Source organism: Siniperca chuatsi, linkage group LG4 (genome assembly GCF_020085105.1).
Source record: "Siniperca chuatsi isolate FFG_IHB_CAS linkage group LG4, ASM2008510v1, whole genome shotgun sequence".
NCBI classification, from domain to species: Eukaryota; Metazoa; Chordata; class Actinopteri; order Centrarchiformes; family Sinipercidae; genus Siniperca; species Siniperca chuatsi.
In genome coordinates, this window is record NC_058045.1 from 12,419,336 (window position 1) to 12,436,734 (window position 17,399).

Sequence of the window (17,399 nt, forward strand, 5' to 3'; positions counted from 1 at the left end):
CAGTTCATGCATATTTACTTTATACCGTATTATTATCATCAACCGGTAAACCCACTTTGTACTTCACACTTATTTTAATTTTATACTTATACCCACTTGGTACTTAATTTATCTTGCCTGTATTATAGTGTATTATATTTTTTGCTTAGTACTTCTATTCCTGTGTGCACTGACGTGATAGTGAGCTGCTGTAACAAAAGAGTTTCCCCTCGGGGATCAATAAAGTATTTCTGATTCTGATTATACATCCATGACCAGCCCCCAGACACACTCTGCTCTGGCAGTCATATGAAAGAAAGCGTTAGAGTTAAAATTAGTAGACGTCCCTGAGTCATACATTTATTTTTTTTAGCGTTTTTCAGTTAATGACAAACTCTAAAATGCCATTAAAAATACCCGAGAATACCTACAAAAATACTTTTAAAAAAACACTTAAACATAGATTTTGACTACATGGGAACTTGTCAACGTGTTGTTTTAAATTAAAAAAGTATTTTTGAACTGCATGGCTTTCCATACTCCTCCGCGTCTGTGTGACTGGCGTAGCGCTCAGCGTATCCCGCCGGGACGGCGAAGAAGGGCGGAGCTGCTACTTCTGCTCACTATTATATTGCCGAGAACCTCGGAGCGCTTTGTCCTCTGGTTGCTCTGAGTTTCGTCGAGTCCTCAACCGCAAATTGATTCGGGCCGGGGAGAGACATGGCTGGATATTTGAAAGTGCTCAGCTCGCTATCGAGGTCTGCCGCTGCTTTTTCCAGAAACCCCGCGGTGCTTGCGCCGGCTGCAAATTGCCAGACTTTGCCTCAAAGAAACTGTGAGTGGAGAGGGATAACTGGGGTCACCCTCAACATCATTATGTTGACGGTTAACGTCAACTGCTGCTTGACCTAGCTTTGTGTTAAAATGACGCCTTTTATTTGGCAAGCTAATGTACGTAAATGTCAGCCTATGCACGAGAGCGACAAGATGTGCCAGCCGTTAGAAGCCGGTGGCGCCTTGCTAAGCAGCTATGCTAGCCAAGTTACGTGTACTGTTAACTGGGATGCTGTTAATGGTGTTAATAGTTGTCTGAGCTTAGGGGCAACGATTCTCCAAACGCCTCCGAGTGCCTTAATGGATGTTTTATGTCTGGTCGAGGGCTGGTTGTTTACATAATCAGGAGGCTGTAAACGTCGAGGGAGATGAGGGCCGACTGTCTTTGTCTTCCACATTCAAAGTTTGAGGAACAGTTGATGACAGTGCGAAGATTTGTGATCACATAAATGAATTAAACGTAAACGGTCAAAAATCGCCTACGAAAATAATTGTACTTGTAATTGTATATTCCACTCTTCCTCGTAAGAAGAATTAAATCAAGGAGAAAATTGCGCTGCAAAAACTGGCAGCCAATGAATCAGATTAAGCTTTTTTTTTTATTTTTATTTTTATTTTTTTAGCTGTCTGTGCGGAAATCTCATTGCTCGTGATTGAGGCTAAAATACAATCACTGTCACTCAAGATCAAGTTAAATCAGTTGTCCAAATCCAAACTGATAGGCTGCTCTTCAGCCATCATGTTATTCGTGCGACTCTGACTTGGAAAACTTTTCACAAGGTCAGCCACCGCATACGAGACGACGCTATAGAGAGCAATGGCTGCCGCTGCCAGTGCTCGGTCTGTCCTACATAATTTTTCTGATCTGGGTCACATTCACTCGAGAGCTAAGAACTGCACGTTTATTTTACCACTTCTGACCCTAGCATTGTGACTATAAAACCCCGTGCGGCCTGGTACTTTTATCTTGGCTCTAAACGTTTACAATTTTGATTTACTTAAATTTAGGTCAGTGCAACCAAAATCAGTTGCCTTTTTTTGTCTGTGATTGGAGCAGGGATCCAGATTCATCACGTGGGCTCTGCAGGCATCCCAAATTTCATACAGCAGGAATTTGAATCTCTCTAAGCTCTGGTGCTGTAGATACAGGTCTCCATGCAACCCAAGCTAGCACCACCAGTGTTCATAAAGCAGTGGGTCATTTGAAGGGTACTTCGATCTTGAGTGTGATTGAATCAACATGTCATTTGAGCTTTGTAGTGTACTTAGTTGTCAGTGGTGATGATAATAACCCAGTTCGCACCTCCCTGGAATGTCTCAGGTATATAAAACAACTCATGCTGTTAAAGCAGCTACTCTTAAACCCAAGTGAAAAGGTCTTACAGCTACCTGCAGTAGGTGTAACATTTGTTAACACACACATGTGACAGTATTGTCACTGCACTTGGTGCAATAATCAGGGATATAAAGCAGTGTGCCAGTCTTGTGACAGCTATGATTTGCAGATGATTCAAACTGGAAGATTGACTTTTTACCTTTTTTTATTATTATTTTTTAATTTGAATCACAAGATGCATTGTCTTTGCCAGCAGAAGTTTGCTGCAATTACGTGCCCTTTTAAATGTCACAGTGCTCATAAAATTGGCCAACATGCTGTTTCACCTTGGCTGTGGATTTTACAAAGAGAAGGTGTAATGCTCCTGTTAGTCTTATTTTGAAAACTTTGCTGCCTTGCATTTGCAGCAGCTTCTGTTTTTTGGTCAGCATTTCAAGTTCTGTTTAAAAGTTTATTAACCAACCTTCTCACAAACGTCTACAGTCTTGCCTGCAGCTCGGTTTGACTCGTTTTGTTTACCTGGTGAATGCCTTTTCTTGGCATATGATTAAACCTGAAGGGCTGTAAGGCTTGCTGCTCTATGTTGAAAGTTAACCAGAGAGGACACATAGACAAAGGTTATTCTGGTCATCCTGTGAAGGCACATGTTGTTTTAGACTGCTGACTGCTTGCCCTAATGTAGATTGCACAAGTAATGTTGAGCACATAATAAAGATCTCAGTCTTGGAGTTTGGATGGAGTTTTCCATTTGCGCTTATGTTTAGTATTTTGGAGACAGCTCTTATCAACAGACCAATGCTAAGCTATGCACTAAAGTATGATTTTTAGGGGGGAGTTGTGCAGACCTATCCCCAGTGCATGTACGAATGATGTGGCTGGCAGGCCCACGTGACTTTGTGTCAGCTTGCCCTTCGGTATTCAGTTTGTTGATACACTCGGACGTTACGTAACCTACTTAGTTCCCCCCTGCGCTCTCCTCCCCCTGCACTATGATAGTAGAGCCCAACAACTTATGTCATGAGCAACATACACAGTATATAGTGATAGTGGTTTGAAAAAGCTGATTACTAATTTCTGTTTCAATCTTCAATACATGTTGATGACGAATAGGGTAGCAGCTAACAGTTATTTTCATAATTGATTAATCTGCTAATTACTTTCTCGATTTGTCCTTTGGTTTATAAAATAACCTGAAAATAGTGAGAAGTGTCTATCAGAAATTTCTAAACCCCAAAGTTACATCTTCAGATTACTTTCTTTGTCCAACCAGCAGTACAAAACAAAACGAAACATTCAGTTTACTATCAAATTTCACATCCTTACGATAACTATGGAATATTTGGCATTTAGCTTGACAAATTACTTAAATGATTAGTTGATCATTCAATTTTTTATTTTTTTTTGTGTTTTGTCAGTGGATTAATAGACTAAAAAGCTCCAATGATAAAATCTTAAATCTCTAAAGTTTTTGTAAACATGAAATTAGGGCCACTGGGGACAGCAATAGTGGTTCTTTCCATTTCAGGTTGTGGAGTAACTTCAACTTCATCTGTGTGGACAAATTTAGAATAAAACTGACTAAACGATTCTCATAGTTTCCTTTGACACATGATCTTCAATGCCAAAATGACAAACTTCCTAAACAAGGACCAAGTGGTCGCTGCTCAGTAGGTTAAGAAGTATATAATGCCACTCATGCAGAAGCCCAAACAATATCTAGAGAGGTTACCTGCAGAAAATATTCAAAAACAGATAATGTTTTTCACGGTGCTGGTGACAGATAGGCCTACTTAGAAGAAAAATTAGTGGTCTTTATCCTGAAGAGAATTAGGTTGGTCTAAAAAACACAGAAAGTCACCCTAATCAGTAACACTAAAGTAATACGTAGGCTCATGTCATGTCTTTCTGTCTGCTTTATGCTATTGCGGAACATAATTGTAACGTAAAGGTCACTAGGAGGTTATTTTCAGTGCATCGTGGTCACCACATATCTGTAGTCAGCAGGGCAGAGGCTGTTTTGACAGCTGTTACCAAGGCTTCATAATCCCAACAGTGTCTTCACAAGTCCACGTGGATTTTTGAAATTTTATTAAATTCATTTAATATATGCCTATATTAGGAAAAGTTGTTTGTAACGATTTCACCAGACTCCTTATGATTACTTGCATTATTCTGGGAAGGCTTTGGTAGCAGTGGGGGAGAATTAACTTGGCTGGGAAACCTGAGAGTCACATGATCCTCTGCCCCCCCCCCTCGTATTTTTCTATTCACTGAAATGGTCCTGCTGGCAGGACTCTCACACACTGAGCAGAATGAGAGCAGAAATGATTAGGGACTGCTTTCCAGTTGAATCAACGTAGATTGGTAGGCTAAGAAGTTGAGACTATTCTCCCAAAAGGCATTGTTGGCATGAAAATAGAGCACACTTTGAGTTATTAAAGTTTACATGTTTTAAAAACTAACATTTGTTAAGTGGTTGTTTCCTTATAAATAATTAAATAATATCATGGTTTGTAAAGTAAGAGTGGACTGTACATTAAAAATTAAATCTAATAAAATCTGTAACTGTAGATATTAGTATTTTCTGATGTGCCAAATGTGAGTTATAATTAGGGTTGCAACTACAGCTTAAAGGTACCCTGTTGAGTTTCTGGCGACAACTTGCGTGTACTGTTGGCACAAGTGGCACTATGGAGCAGCGTTTTTGTAAGCAGGTGCCTATTTGTTTGTATCACATGCACACGCTCTGCAATGCAATACTTTCCTGCTGTCAGTTTTAGGCTGTTTCACCAATCGACTGTGTAGGGCAGTAATGCGTCAAGAAACGTAGCAAATACTGGAAGACTGTTAGCAAGAAAACACAAATATAAACACTAAATATAAACACTAAGTTTAAAAAGACTTTTTTAAAATTGGCCTTGCAAATGTTTTGTGAGGAATGAAATGCATTCAACACATTGGTTAGCCACAAATAATGCTTTTTGGTAAGAACACTATGTAAACGTCACATGTATTGTTGTTTTTGTTTTTTTTTTTTTTTTTTTTTACAAGAAAACAAATGTCCATCACAAGTTACCAGATCCCAAAGTGCCGTTTTGCCATTCCTTATTTTGTCTGACCAGCATTCAGAAAATCCATAGGTGACCTTTAGGTGCAAAGCAGGCAAAACCTCACATTTGAGAAGCTGTAGCCAGCAAATGGTTGGTATTTTATTGAAACGATTAATCTTCTTTTCCTTTCGGCTGTTCCCTTTCAGGGGTCGCCACAGCGAATCATGTGCCTCCATCTAACCCTGTCCTCTGCATCCTCTTCACTCGCACCAATTAACTTCATGTCCTCTCACACTACATCCATAAATCTCCTCTTTGGTCTTCCTCTAGACCTCCTGCCTGGCAGCTCCAACCTCAGCATCCTTCTACCAATATATTCACTGTGTCTCCTCTGAACATGTCCAAACCACCTCAATCTGGCCTCTCTGACTTTATCTCCGAAACATCTAACATGAGCTGTCCCTCTGATGTCCTCGTTCCTGATCCTGTCCGTCCTCGTCACTCCCAAAGAGAACCTCAACATCTTAAGCTCTGCTACCTCCAGCTCTGCCTCTTGTCTTTCTTCAGTGCCACTGTCTCTAAGCTGTACAACATCGCTGGTCTCACCACCGTCTTGAACACCTTTCCTTTCATTCTTGCTGATACTCTTTTATCACACAACACACCTGACACTTTTCTCCACCCGTTCCAACCTGCTTGCACTCGCCTCTTCACCTCTTTTCCACAGTCTCCATTGCTCTGAACCGTTGACCCTAAGTACTTAAAGTCCTGCACCTTCTTCACTCCCTGCTCCATTGACGCACATGTATTCTGTCTTACTGCAGCTAAGCTTCATTCCTCTGTTTTCCAGAGCAGACCTCCATCTCTAGATTTTCCTCCACCTGCTCCCTGCTCTCACTACAAATCACAATGTCATCCGCAAACATCATAGTCCATGGAGATTCCTGTCTAACCTCATCTGTCAGCCTGTCCATCACCAGAGCAAACAAGAAGGGGCTCAGAGCCGATCCTTGATGCAAACCCACCTCCACCTTGAACTCCTCTGTCACACCTACAGTACACCTCACCACGGTCTTACAGCTCTCATACATGTCCTGCACCACTCTAACATACTTCTCTGCCACTCCAGACTTCCTCTTACAATACCACAGCTCCTCTCTCGGCACCCTGTCATACGCTTTCTCTAAATCTACGAAGACACAATGCAACTCCCTATGACCTTCTCTGTACTTCTCCATCAGCATCCTCAGAGCAAATACTGCATCTGTTGTACTCTTTCTAGGCATGAAACCATATTGCTGCTCACAAATGCTCACCTCTGCCCTTAGCCTAGCTTCCACTACTCTTTCCCACAACTTCATTGTATGGCTCATCAGCTTTATTCCTCTGTAGTTGCCACAGCTCTGCACATCTCCCTTGTTCTTAAAAATTGGCACCAGTACACTTCTCCTCCATTCCTCGGCCATCCTCTCACTCTCCAAGATCTTGTTAAACAAACTAGTCAGAAACTCCACTGCCACCTCTCCTAGACACTTCCATACCTCCACAGGTATGTCATCAGGACCAACTGCCTTTCCACTCTTCATCCTCTTCAATGTCCTCCTCACTTCACTCTTGCTAATCTTTGCTACTTCCTGCTCCACACCAGTCACTTCTTCTACTCTTCGTTCCCTTTTATTTTCCTCATTCATCAACTCTTCAAAGTACTCCTTCCATCTTCCCATCACACTCCTGGCACCTGTCAATACATTTCCATCCTTATCTTTAATCACCCTAACCTGCTGCACATCCTTCGCATCTCTATCTCTTTGTCTGGCCAACCTGTACAAATCCACCTCTCCCTCTTTAGTGTCCAACCTAGCATACAAGTCCTCATATGCTCTTTGTTTGGCCTTTGCCACTTCTACCTTCACCTTACGCTGCGTCTCCCTGTACTCCTGTCTACTCTCTTCAGTCCTCTGTGTCCCACTTCTTAGCTAACCTCTTTCTCTGTATACACTCCTTCACTTCCTCGTTCCACCACCAAGTCTCCTTGTCCACTTTCCTCTTTCCAGATGACACACCGAGTACCCTCCTACCTGTCTCCCTGATCACATTAGCTGTAGTGGTCCAGTCATCTGGGAGCACTTCCTGACCACCCAGAGTCTGTCTCAGCTCCTCCCTGAAAACTACACGACATTCTTCCTTTTTCAACTTCCACCACTTTGTTCTCTGCTCTGCCTTTGTCCTCTTCATCTTCCTCACCACCAGAGACATTTTACACACTACCATCCTGTGTTGTCTGGCTACACTCTCCCCTACCACTACTTTACAGTCACTGGTCTCTTTCAGATTACAACGTCTAGACAAGATGTAGTCCACCTGAGTGCGTCTACCTCTGCTCTTATATGTTACCCTATGTTCCTGCCTCTTCTGGAAGAAAGTGTTCACTACAGCCATTTCCATCCTCTTTGCAAAGTCTACCACCATCTGTCCTTCTGCGTTCCTGTCCTGAAGACCAAACCTGCCCATCACGTTCTCATCACCTCTGTTCCCTTCACCTACATGCCCATTGAAATCTGCACCAATCACCACTCTCTCACCTCTGGGGATGCTCTGCATCACTTCATCTAACTCACTCCAGAGTTTCTCCTTCTCTTCTAACTCACATCCTACCTGTGGGGCATAACCACTCACAACATTGAACATCACCTCTTCAATTTCCAGCTTCAGACTCATCAACCTGTCTGATACTCTTTTCACCTCTAGAACATTCCTCACAAACTCCTCTTTCAGGATAACTCCTACTCTGTTTCTCTTCCTATCTGACCCATGGTAGAACAACTTGAACCCTGCTCCTAAGCTTCTAGCCTTGCTACCTTTCCAGTTGGTCACCTGGACACACAGTATGTCCACCTTCCTTCTCTGCATCATGTCAATCAACTCTCTAGCCTTCCCTGTCATAGTCCCAACATTCAAAATCCCTACTGTCAGTCCTACATTCTTAGCTTTCCTCTTCTCTCTCTGCCTACGAACACACCTTCCTCCTCTCCTTCTTCGTCTTTGACCAACAGTAGTCCAATTTCCACCGGTACCCTGTAGGTCAACAGCACCGGTGGCGGTCGTTGTTAACCCGGGCCCTGACCGATCCGGTATGGAAGTCATTTTCACGATTCGCATTTTTAATTTGGCATGTGTTTTACGTCGGATGCCCTTCCTGACACAACCCTCTGCATTTATCCAGACTTGGGACTGGCACAAGAAGACACTGGCTTGTGCCCCCTTGTGGTTGCATTATTGAAATGATTAATCAGTTCTTAAAATCGTAGAAAAGGTTTCAGTCGTAGTCATCTGGACACTGTTTTCAGAATCAAGATGTTTCGGCTCCCATCCGGAAGTCATTCTCAATTGTGAAAAAATTGGACGGAAACTGGAAATTTAAGCTACTCTGAGTTACTTAAGCTTCTGTAGACAGTCTATAACCTTCTTCTTGTAGCAAAACAGAAGCTTGAGAAGGAGGAGGTGATAGACAGGCCTCTGTACTACAGACTATACCCTGGGGAAGCCATTCCCTGCATCTATGGCCTTCCCAAAATTCATAAAGAGAATGTTCCACTCAGACCCATCGTTTGCAGCACAGATTCCATCACATACAACATAGCCAAACATTTGACTACAATCTTGGCTCCGTTGGTGGGGAACACAGTACATCATGTGGAAAACACACAGAAATTTGTGGACAAAGTGAAACATCTCCAGTTAGACCCAGATGAAGTTATGGTTTCTTATGATGTAGTGTTCTTGTTCACTTGCATCCCAACCTCAGAAGCAGTGACAGCGGTGATGAGAAGACTGCAGGAGGACTCCACCTTACAGCAAAGGACCAAGCTTACACCTGAACACATATGTAAACTATTAGACATCTGTCTCAACACAACCTACTTCCAATTCCGGGGACACTTCTACAGACAGATTCACGGCTGTGCTATGGGCTCTCCGGTCTCTCCCATTGTGGCCAACCTGTACATGGAACAGTTTGAGAAGAAGGCATTATCCTCGTTTCCGGGCACAACACCAAGTCATTGGTACCGTTACGTGGATGACACCTTTGTGAAAATCAAGAAACAAGACTTGGAAGCGTTCTCAGAGCATATTCATACGGTGGATCCCAACATCAAGTTCACGCGTGAGGATGTAAAAGAGAACCGCTTGGCCTTTCTTGATTGTTCTACTCTCAGAGGAGAGGACGGAAAGCTCCAGATAGAAGTGTACAGGAAACCAACACATACGGATCAATACCTGCTCTTTGACTCACACCATCCACTACAGCACAAGCTGGGTGTAATCTGGACATTACAACACAGAGCCAAAGAAGTGCCCTAAGGCTCAGAGGGTAAGAAGAAAGAGGAAAGGCATGTCCAGAATGCACTCTCAGCCTGTGGTTATCCTACTTGGGCTATCAACAAAGAGCCAAAAAACAGGACAAAAGTGTAACTGAACCAAGAAGGAACGGTGTCTCCATTCCTTATGTATCTGGACTGTCTGAAAAACTACAAAGGATCTTTAGACAGCACGATGTTCCTGTCTTCTTTAAACCAGGCAACACTTTAAGACAGAAACTCGTTCACCCTAAGGACAAGTTACCCACACAAAAACAGAGCAATGTTGTCTACTCCATTCAGTGCAGTGAGGAAAACTGCAAAGAACGGTACATAGGCGAAACCAAACAGCCACTTCACAAAAGACTTTATCAGCACAGACGACACTAACTCAGGATTACAGAGCGCCGTGTATTTGCATTTAAAAGCTACAAACCACACATTTGAAGACAGCGAGGTGAAGATTCTTAGTAGAGAGAAGAGTTGGTTTGAACGGGGCGTCAAGGAAGCCATTTTTGTGAAGAAAGAGAACCCCTCTTTGAACAGAAATAGTGGTCTGAGATTTAATCTGCCCAAAGTCTATCAGTGTATTATCACCTTGGTCACGCCTATCACATGCTAATCAGGCACTTAACAGTGATGAAGGAGATGCAGCCAGAGAACAATAGGCCTGATTACTGATTACTGGGCCATCTTGAAACTATTAGGTCAGTTTCAGGTGAAACTAGCTATTAACAGATACTCAGGCAAATTCCCTCCTGAGGGCAGGGCTTATGTAACTCAGAGTAGCTTAAATTTCCAGTTCCCGTCCAATTTTTTCACAATTGAGAATGACTTCCGGATGGGAGCCGAAACGTCTTGATTCTGAAAACAGTGTCCAGATGACTACGACTGAAACCTTTTCTACGATAGAACACTCCTGGACGAATGAGGGACTACACCGTCCCAGTTCTTAAAATAGTTAAAAGTTAAAAAAATTTCAGTTGGCTAATCACGTTAGCCCTACGGAAAACACTGTCCTCTGCAGGTAGCCTCAAAACAGGATCCCTCTTTTTTTTTTTTTTTTTTTTTTTTTTTTTCACCCCAGTCAGTGCAGTTTCCTGTATTTGATTGTTGCTCAGCAGTCTTTGACCCTTAAATAAAAAAGCATTTTGTTGTGAATGAAAAGCTTATTTTACTTGAACCCTACTGTATTTGTGATTGACAGATGCCGACAGACGCATCAAAGTGGCCCAGCCGGTGGTGGAGATGGACGGAGACGAGATGACCAGGATCATCTGGGAGTTCATCAAAGAGAAGGTGATGAAGTGGTGTGGAGGGGTAAACACAAACACTGGTGTGAGTCTTGGAGAAGGACATGCCCACACTGTCTGCCTCGCCTACTTTTATATCACAGACCGACACGTGGATGTGAGGGGTGGGTTATGTGGAAGATTATGCATGTATGATGTGGGGGGAGGGGTCTGTGTGATGTTTCATTCAGTCACTGGCTGATTGCCTCTGCAGAGAGCAGATGGTGCGTTGGTTCAGGAAGAAAACATGGAGAAGTGAGATAAAATCCCTGAATGTTTTGCTGACAACTGATGAGTTGTATTGTTTGTAGACCCACAGTTTAATGTCTTGTGTTAACAATCCCAGTGATCCCAGAATGTATTGTATTAAAAGATATTTTATTTAATCTCTCAGGAAACGTATAGTTTTTTTAGACAGCAGAACAGTGTAGTTAGACCAGTGTAGTTCGTAAATGTTAATTCATGTCTTGTGTGTTTCTTGTTTTTGTGGTCCTATAGCTCATCCTGACCAATGTTGATGTTGAGCTGAAGTATTATGACCTGGGTCTGCCGTACCGTGACCACACTGATGACCAGGTCACCATCGACTCTGCCCTGGCTACTAAGAAGTACCATGTGGCGGTTAAGTGTGCCACCATCACACCTGACGAAGCCAGAGTGGAAGGTATGTAATAAGGCTTTGATAGCCTATTATACATACATTTATAATTACAGAGCAGTTTAGACTTGCACCCATCGCCTCGCTACCAGAAGGATTTTTCCTGTAAAGTGCTTTTTGATTTTGATAAGTGCTATATAAATAAACTTGATGATGGTGTTGTTGTTGTTGTTGTTATTGTTATTATTATTATTATTATTATTATTATTATTCACTCCAAGTCAAGAGTTCAAATACAGTGTAGGGGACAACACAAAATATATTTGTCTTGTACATACATATACTATAGGCTGAACTGGTCATGAGCAGGACAGAACTCCAACTGAATGATTTTATTAATGCACAGATGTTTTAGGCAAATGCCTTCTCCTGTGTGCAAACTGGCATCTGCAGTATTTACAATGAGCATGCTTAATTTTTAACCAGTAATGTTGACATGTAGGGTGATCAAAAACATTTGGCATTGTACATGAAGATGAACACTTGATGAATGATTGTGTTTTGTAGGTCTCTGGTATTTTTCTGTCTTATAGTCATTTCTGTACTGTTGTGGTGGGTGGGTGGTTTTGTTTTTGTTTGTTTTATTTATTTATTTTAAATATTTAGAGTTTAACCTGAAGAAGATGTGGAAGAGTCCCAACGGAACCATCAGGAACATCCTGGGCGGCACCGTCTTCCGTGAGCCAATCATCTGCAAGAACATTCCCAGGCTTGTTCCAGGCTGGACACAGCCCATCACCATCGGCAGACACGCCTTTGGTGATCAGGCGAGTCTCCTCTAAAATGCTGAAGAAAATGTTCCAATTCAGTTTGCAGTAATGTTTCTTTCACCTCTTCTGAGCCCAAAGAAACAACAAGCCAGGCAGTTTTCAAGACTGATATCAGATTTCTTCAAGTTAATGAAACTTGCTGTGTTTCTTCTACAGTACAGAGCAACAGACTTTGTTGTGGACCAGCCCGGCAAATTCAAGATTATCTTCTCACCTGCTGATGGTAGTGCAGGCAAGGAATGGGAGGTCTATGACTTTCCTGCTGGTGGCTGTGGAATGGGCATGTACAATACAGATGAGGTCAGTGTATACTTCTATTTAAAGAATAAGGCTAGCGATATTCTAATTTTTTGCTACTGTCAACAAATCCTTTTCATTCTTTTTTTTTTTTTTTTTTTTTTTTTTTAATGAACAAACGACAAAAACACCAACAATGTTAGTCCCTTGCTCAATTCTTTTTGACTACCCCACTGTGTCTGTGGCACTCAGCCCCAAACCCATTTGTTCCTATTGAAGATGTAAATCTTGAAAAACGGGTCAGGAATAAACTGAAATATACTTTTTTTATTTTTGAAAAAGGCTAATTTCCCTACAACAGCCGGGAAGTGAATTCTTTTTTTTTATAACTTTTTCTAGTTTAAAGAAAACCTGATGGTACTATTACATTCTGCCTAAGGCTTTTTGTAAAATTGACATAGCAGTCGTTGCAGTAGACTAACCTCTGTTTAACCTGCTTTGCTACTGTTTTGTTTATCTTCATCAGCACCGGTTTGTTTGATTTAACAACATCAGAGGTCACAGAGATCATAGATTACTGTCAACTTGTCAAGGGGAAGCTTGTTAACCTCTGTACTACTGATAAAATGCTACAGTAGCCATGAACTGTTTGTATTTCCCCCTTAACAGTCTATTACAGGCTTTGCACACAGCTGCTTCCAGTATGCTATTGGCAAGAAGTGGCCACTGTACATGAGCACAAAGAACACCATTCTTAAGGCCTATGATGGCAGGTTTAAAGACATCTTCGAGGATATCTTTCAAAAGTGAGTGTCTTCTGTCTTGATGTTTGATTGGTTTTATGCACAAATAGACACATGTAAGAGTTTCTGTTAAACTACATTTTTGTCATTGGTAAAATAAAACACAGTACCAAACTAAAAGAAATGTATTTAGTTTATTCTTATGTACAAAATGATACCAGTAATTAGGATGTGGTACAATATTATAGAAAAATCAAACCTTTTTTCACTTAAATCTTGTAGAGCAAGGTAAAAAAGCAAAAAGTAGCTTTAGTTTATTATGTTTGTGCTTCCTACAGGCACTATAAGCCTGAGTTTGACAGACTGAAGATCTGGTATGAGCACAGGCTTATTGATGATATGGTCGCCCAAGTGCTGAAATCTTCTGGAGCCTTTGTGTGGGCTTGCAAGAACTACGACGGAGATGTTCAATCTGATATCCTTGCACAGGGTGAGATATTTGGAAAGCAACACGACTAGTGCTTCTTGGGAAATTACGTTGTTACGTAATACCGAAACATATAAGGGTGAGGTGCTTGCCAGTTTTTGAGTTGTGGAATTTGTTTCCCCTTTTTAGGTTTTGGCTCTCTGGGATTAATGACATCAGTTCTCGTGTGCCCTGATGGCAAGACTATTGAGGCTGAGGCAGCCCACGGCACTGTGACGAGGCACTTTCGCGAGCACCAGAAGGTTAGTGACCATCTTTATCAATCTTAGTGCTCTGCTTTGGAAAGCATTTCAACTGGACAATGAAAATGTGACAAATTATGGCCTTGCAAACAGACTGTGTGATCTGTGGAGTTATACTGCCATCGAGTGGTAAAAACTAAGAATGAGAAGAATGCTTAGATGCCCAAAACTAGTAAATAAATGATTCTTTACATTCATGATAATAAAAAAACAAAACATTATTGTTGATGTTGATAGGTTTTCAATGTAGTGAGTCCCCAGAACCCACAGGTGGGCATTTGAATGGGTCCCCACTAAAATGTGTGGTTTTTGAATAATTGTAGTGTTAAACTCGTTTAGGGATGGGTATTATTAGGATTTAATCGATACTACTACTACTACTACTACTCTTATCTATACTCTAATCAGTTCTTTTTCATTACAAACAGGTTTATTGATAAAGTATTGGCTTTTTTCCTTGCAAAGGTTTTATTGCACTCACTTACAGTAACGAGCGTAGTTGTCATCAACTCAAGTAATCTCTGCTGTTCTCCCTGCTGTGTGTATGTGTGTGTGCACGCACTCAACCTTGACACAGAGCAGGTGAGAGGCTATAGCCTGATTTAATAAATTAGTTTTTTGACAGCAAGATTGATTTTTATATGATTTCAACACATTTGTTGTTAACAATGTAGAATTGTTAGGGGAAAAATAGGGAGTTTACTGCGTCCTTTCAGATTTAAATGTGTCACCTAGCAACATCACTGCATTACAGTACTGTGTAGTAGTTAAAAACCCTAACATTATCCTCAATTCTACTTTCAGGGAAAGCCGACCAGCACCAACCCCATTGCCAGCATTTTCGCCTGGACCAGAGGCCTGGAGCATCGTGGCAAACTCGATGGCAACCCCGACCTTATCAAGTGAGAGATGTTTAAATTTGTAGGAAACATACTGGCCCTGGGATGAAACATGCCTTTTCTAAATGTCTTTGTTCGTCTGCAGGTTCTCCCAGACTCTGGAGAGGGTGTGTGTCGAGACAGTTGAGAGCGGTACGATGACCAAGGACCTCGCAGGCTGCATCCATGGCCTACCCAAGTAAGTTCATATACATGTTAATACGTACGTTTTGATGTTGTTGATGTAGCTCTGACAACTCTCTGAAACATATTACTTGTGAAGGTGATGATGATATACAAGATATCCATTTAATTAGATATACCTAGTTACTGCTCGTAGTAGTCACACCCAAAATACATAGAATAAAAGACATGAGTGCAACTATCATGATGACAATGTTCCTGATTGCAAAGGACATCCATGTCAATTAAAGGTTTAGGAAAAAATGTTTTTTTGGGGGGGGCGGGGATCTGGATACATGCTAGGTCTAATGTTTCATGTAATCCACAAGGGGGAACAAGATTCAGAGTAGAGTGAAGACAGTTAGTTAATCAATTAGTCGATCGACAAAAAAATTATCTGCAACTATTTTAAGTTAGCAATTAATCATTTAAGTAATTGTTTTTTCCGTTCTATATCATTTTAATTTTTAACTGTTAGTCAGACAAAATAAGCAATTTGAAAATTGACACCTTGAGCTGTGGGAAATTGTAATGGCCTACAATTATGTATATAGTCAGATTAAACAATTAATATACAGATTAATCAATCATACAAAAACTCATTAGTTGCAGCCCTAATTTGAAGTATATATCCATTTAGTCCATGGAGCATCTTTATGTTTTGGGACATTAAGCTTATAATGGCACCCAAAAAGAGTGTATGTTGCTTTCACTGGCAGATTTCCTTCTTTTTTGATTAAACTGCCACCATCAGTCTGAAACACTGATGTAAGACAGGGTGTTATTTACCCTGATTCTGATCTGCCAGCATGTAATACAGGTTGGGAACTCGAAACCTTGTCCCAAACATGCCCTCATCTTGTTTTTAGCTGGCAGGAGTTTAAGCCAGTACGGTCTTCTGTAACCCATAGGGTGTAAAGTTTGAGGAGGTTTTTTTAGCTCTCAAAGTTGTGTATTCGTTGTTTGTTTGTTTCAGGATATCTTAAAAAGCGATTTCAATGAAGTTTGGAAAGTTAGGCCGTGGTCTAGAAAAAAATTGATTAGTCTTGGTCCAGATCACGATGTGGATCCAGGAGATTTTAAAGGATTCTTAACTTTGTGAAATATTAATTGAAGTGTATTGTTGCTAATTTCTAATGAACAAATGCACATGAATGATGAAGAACAAACTGCACGCGTATTGCACGGTTGTCCATCTAGGTTCCAGCTACAGATGAAAGATTTTCTAAACATTTTATTAAACCTTTTATTTAAAGGTTGTGTAGCTCTGGTGGAGGTATGTGCCGTCTCGTTCACCAACTTGTTTTTGCACACAACAGCTATATGTACTAGACTAGCTAATAGTTGCATTGGCTCACCTACTAGCTTGAACACATCTTGCCTTTTTCTTTTTAAACATTTTTTTTATCCATGAGGCATTGCAGCTCATATATCTTGTCAATGATTGATTGTTATTGTCATTAAAGGCATTATTCTCAGCAAACTAGAGACGCACATAAATACAGGAGGACACTTTTTTAATAATACAACTGTCATGTAGTACCAAGTCATACTGTGTTTTAAAGTTGCTTATATCATGCATCTTGCCCATTCTAATGTTTTAAGTAATAATGAAATATTGATAATGATGATGCTGATATTAATAACTGTCATAAATGAATGAATAATAATAATAATTAATAATAATAATTAATAATAATAATTGTTATTATTATCATTATTATTATTATTATTAAGGTTACTGATTCTAGTGCTACAGTATTGTTTTATGGTAAGTATGGTATTGAATTTTCTGATCTGCTCTGTCTTGTCTTGCCATCTCAGTGTCAAGCTGAACGAGCACTACGTCAATACTACAGACTTCCTCGACGCCATCAAGACAAATCTGGATAAAGCCCTCGGCAAGTGAAGGACTTGAAAGAATAGAGTTAGCCTGGAGATGGCAATGTCACTCGTATGTTTTTGTACCTCATTTTTAACTTAAAAGGTCAATAAATCCACATGCATTTCGTCTGAAGTTTAAAAAAAACAACTGTGTAGGATTATGTACAGTTCTATTAGATTATTAAATGGTTGACAGCTGTCCTTCCACCTGATGCCTCCCTAACTATCTGTCCCATTATTTGCAAGATTTTCTATTTGTAATGTGAAGTACTGTATTCAATACTGTAATGCCTTGGGCAGGACTGAAGCCTTTGCCAATAAATCCCCTTGTTTGACCCACTATTGTTTTTTTTGTTTTTGTTTTTTGAAAAGGTTTCAGTCGTAGTCATCTGGACACTTGTTTTCAGAATCAAGACGTTTCGAGTCCCATCCGGAAGTCATTCTCAATTCAAAACGTCTTGATTCTGA

General features: G+C 40.8%; 1 protein-coding gene across 1 annotated transcript; it reads left to right on the top strand.

The window, feature by feature from the left end:
* Positions 1–578: 578 nt before the first annotated feature.
* On the top strand, positions 579–17,271 carry idh2 (isocitrate dehydrogenase (NADP(+)) 2). The gene is made up of 11 exons (XM_044192104.1): positions 579–814; positions 10,765–10,856; positions 11,348–11,513; positions 12,114–12,274; positions 12,434–12,577; positions 13,184–13,320; positions 13,596–13,747; positions 13,874–13,986; positions 14,791–14,888; positions 14,971–15,063; positions 16,872–17,271. The coding sequence occupies exons 1-11, from the start codon at positions 700–702 to the stop codon at positions 16,954–16,956; spliced, it is 1,356 nt and encodes a 451-aa protein (XP_044048039.1). The 5' UTR covers positions 579–699; the 3' UTR covers positions 16,957–17,271.
* Positions 17,272–17,399: the final 128 nt, after the last annotated feature.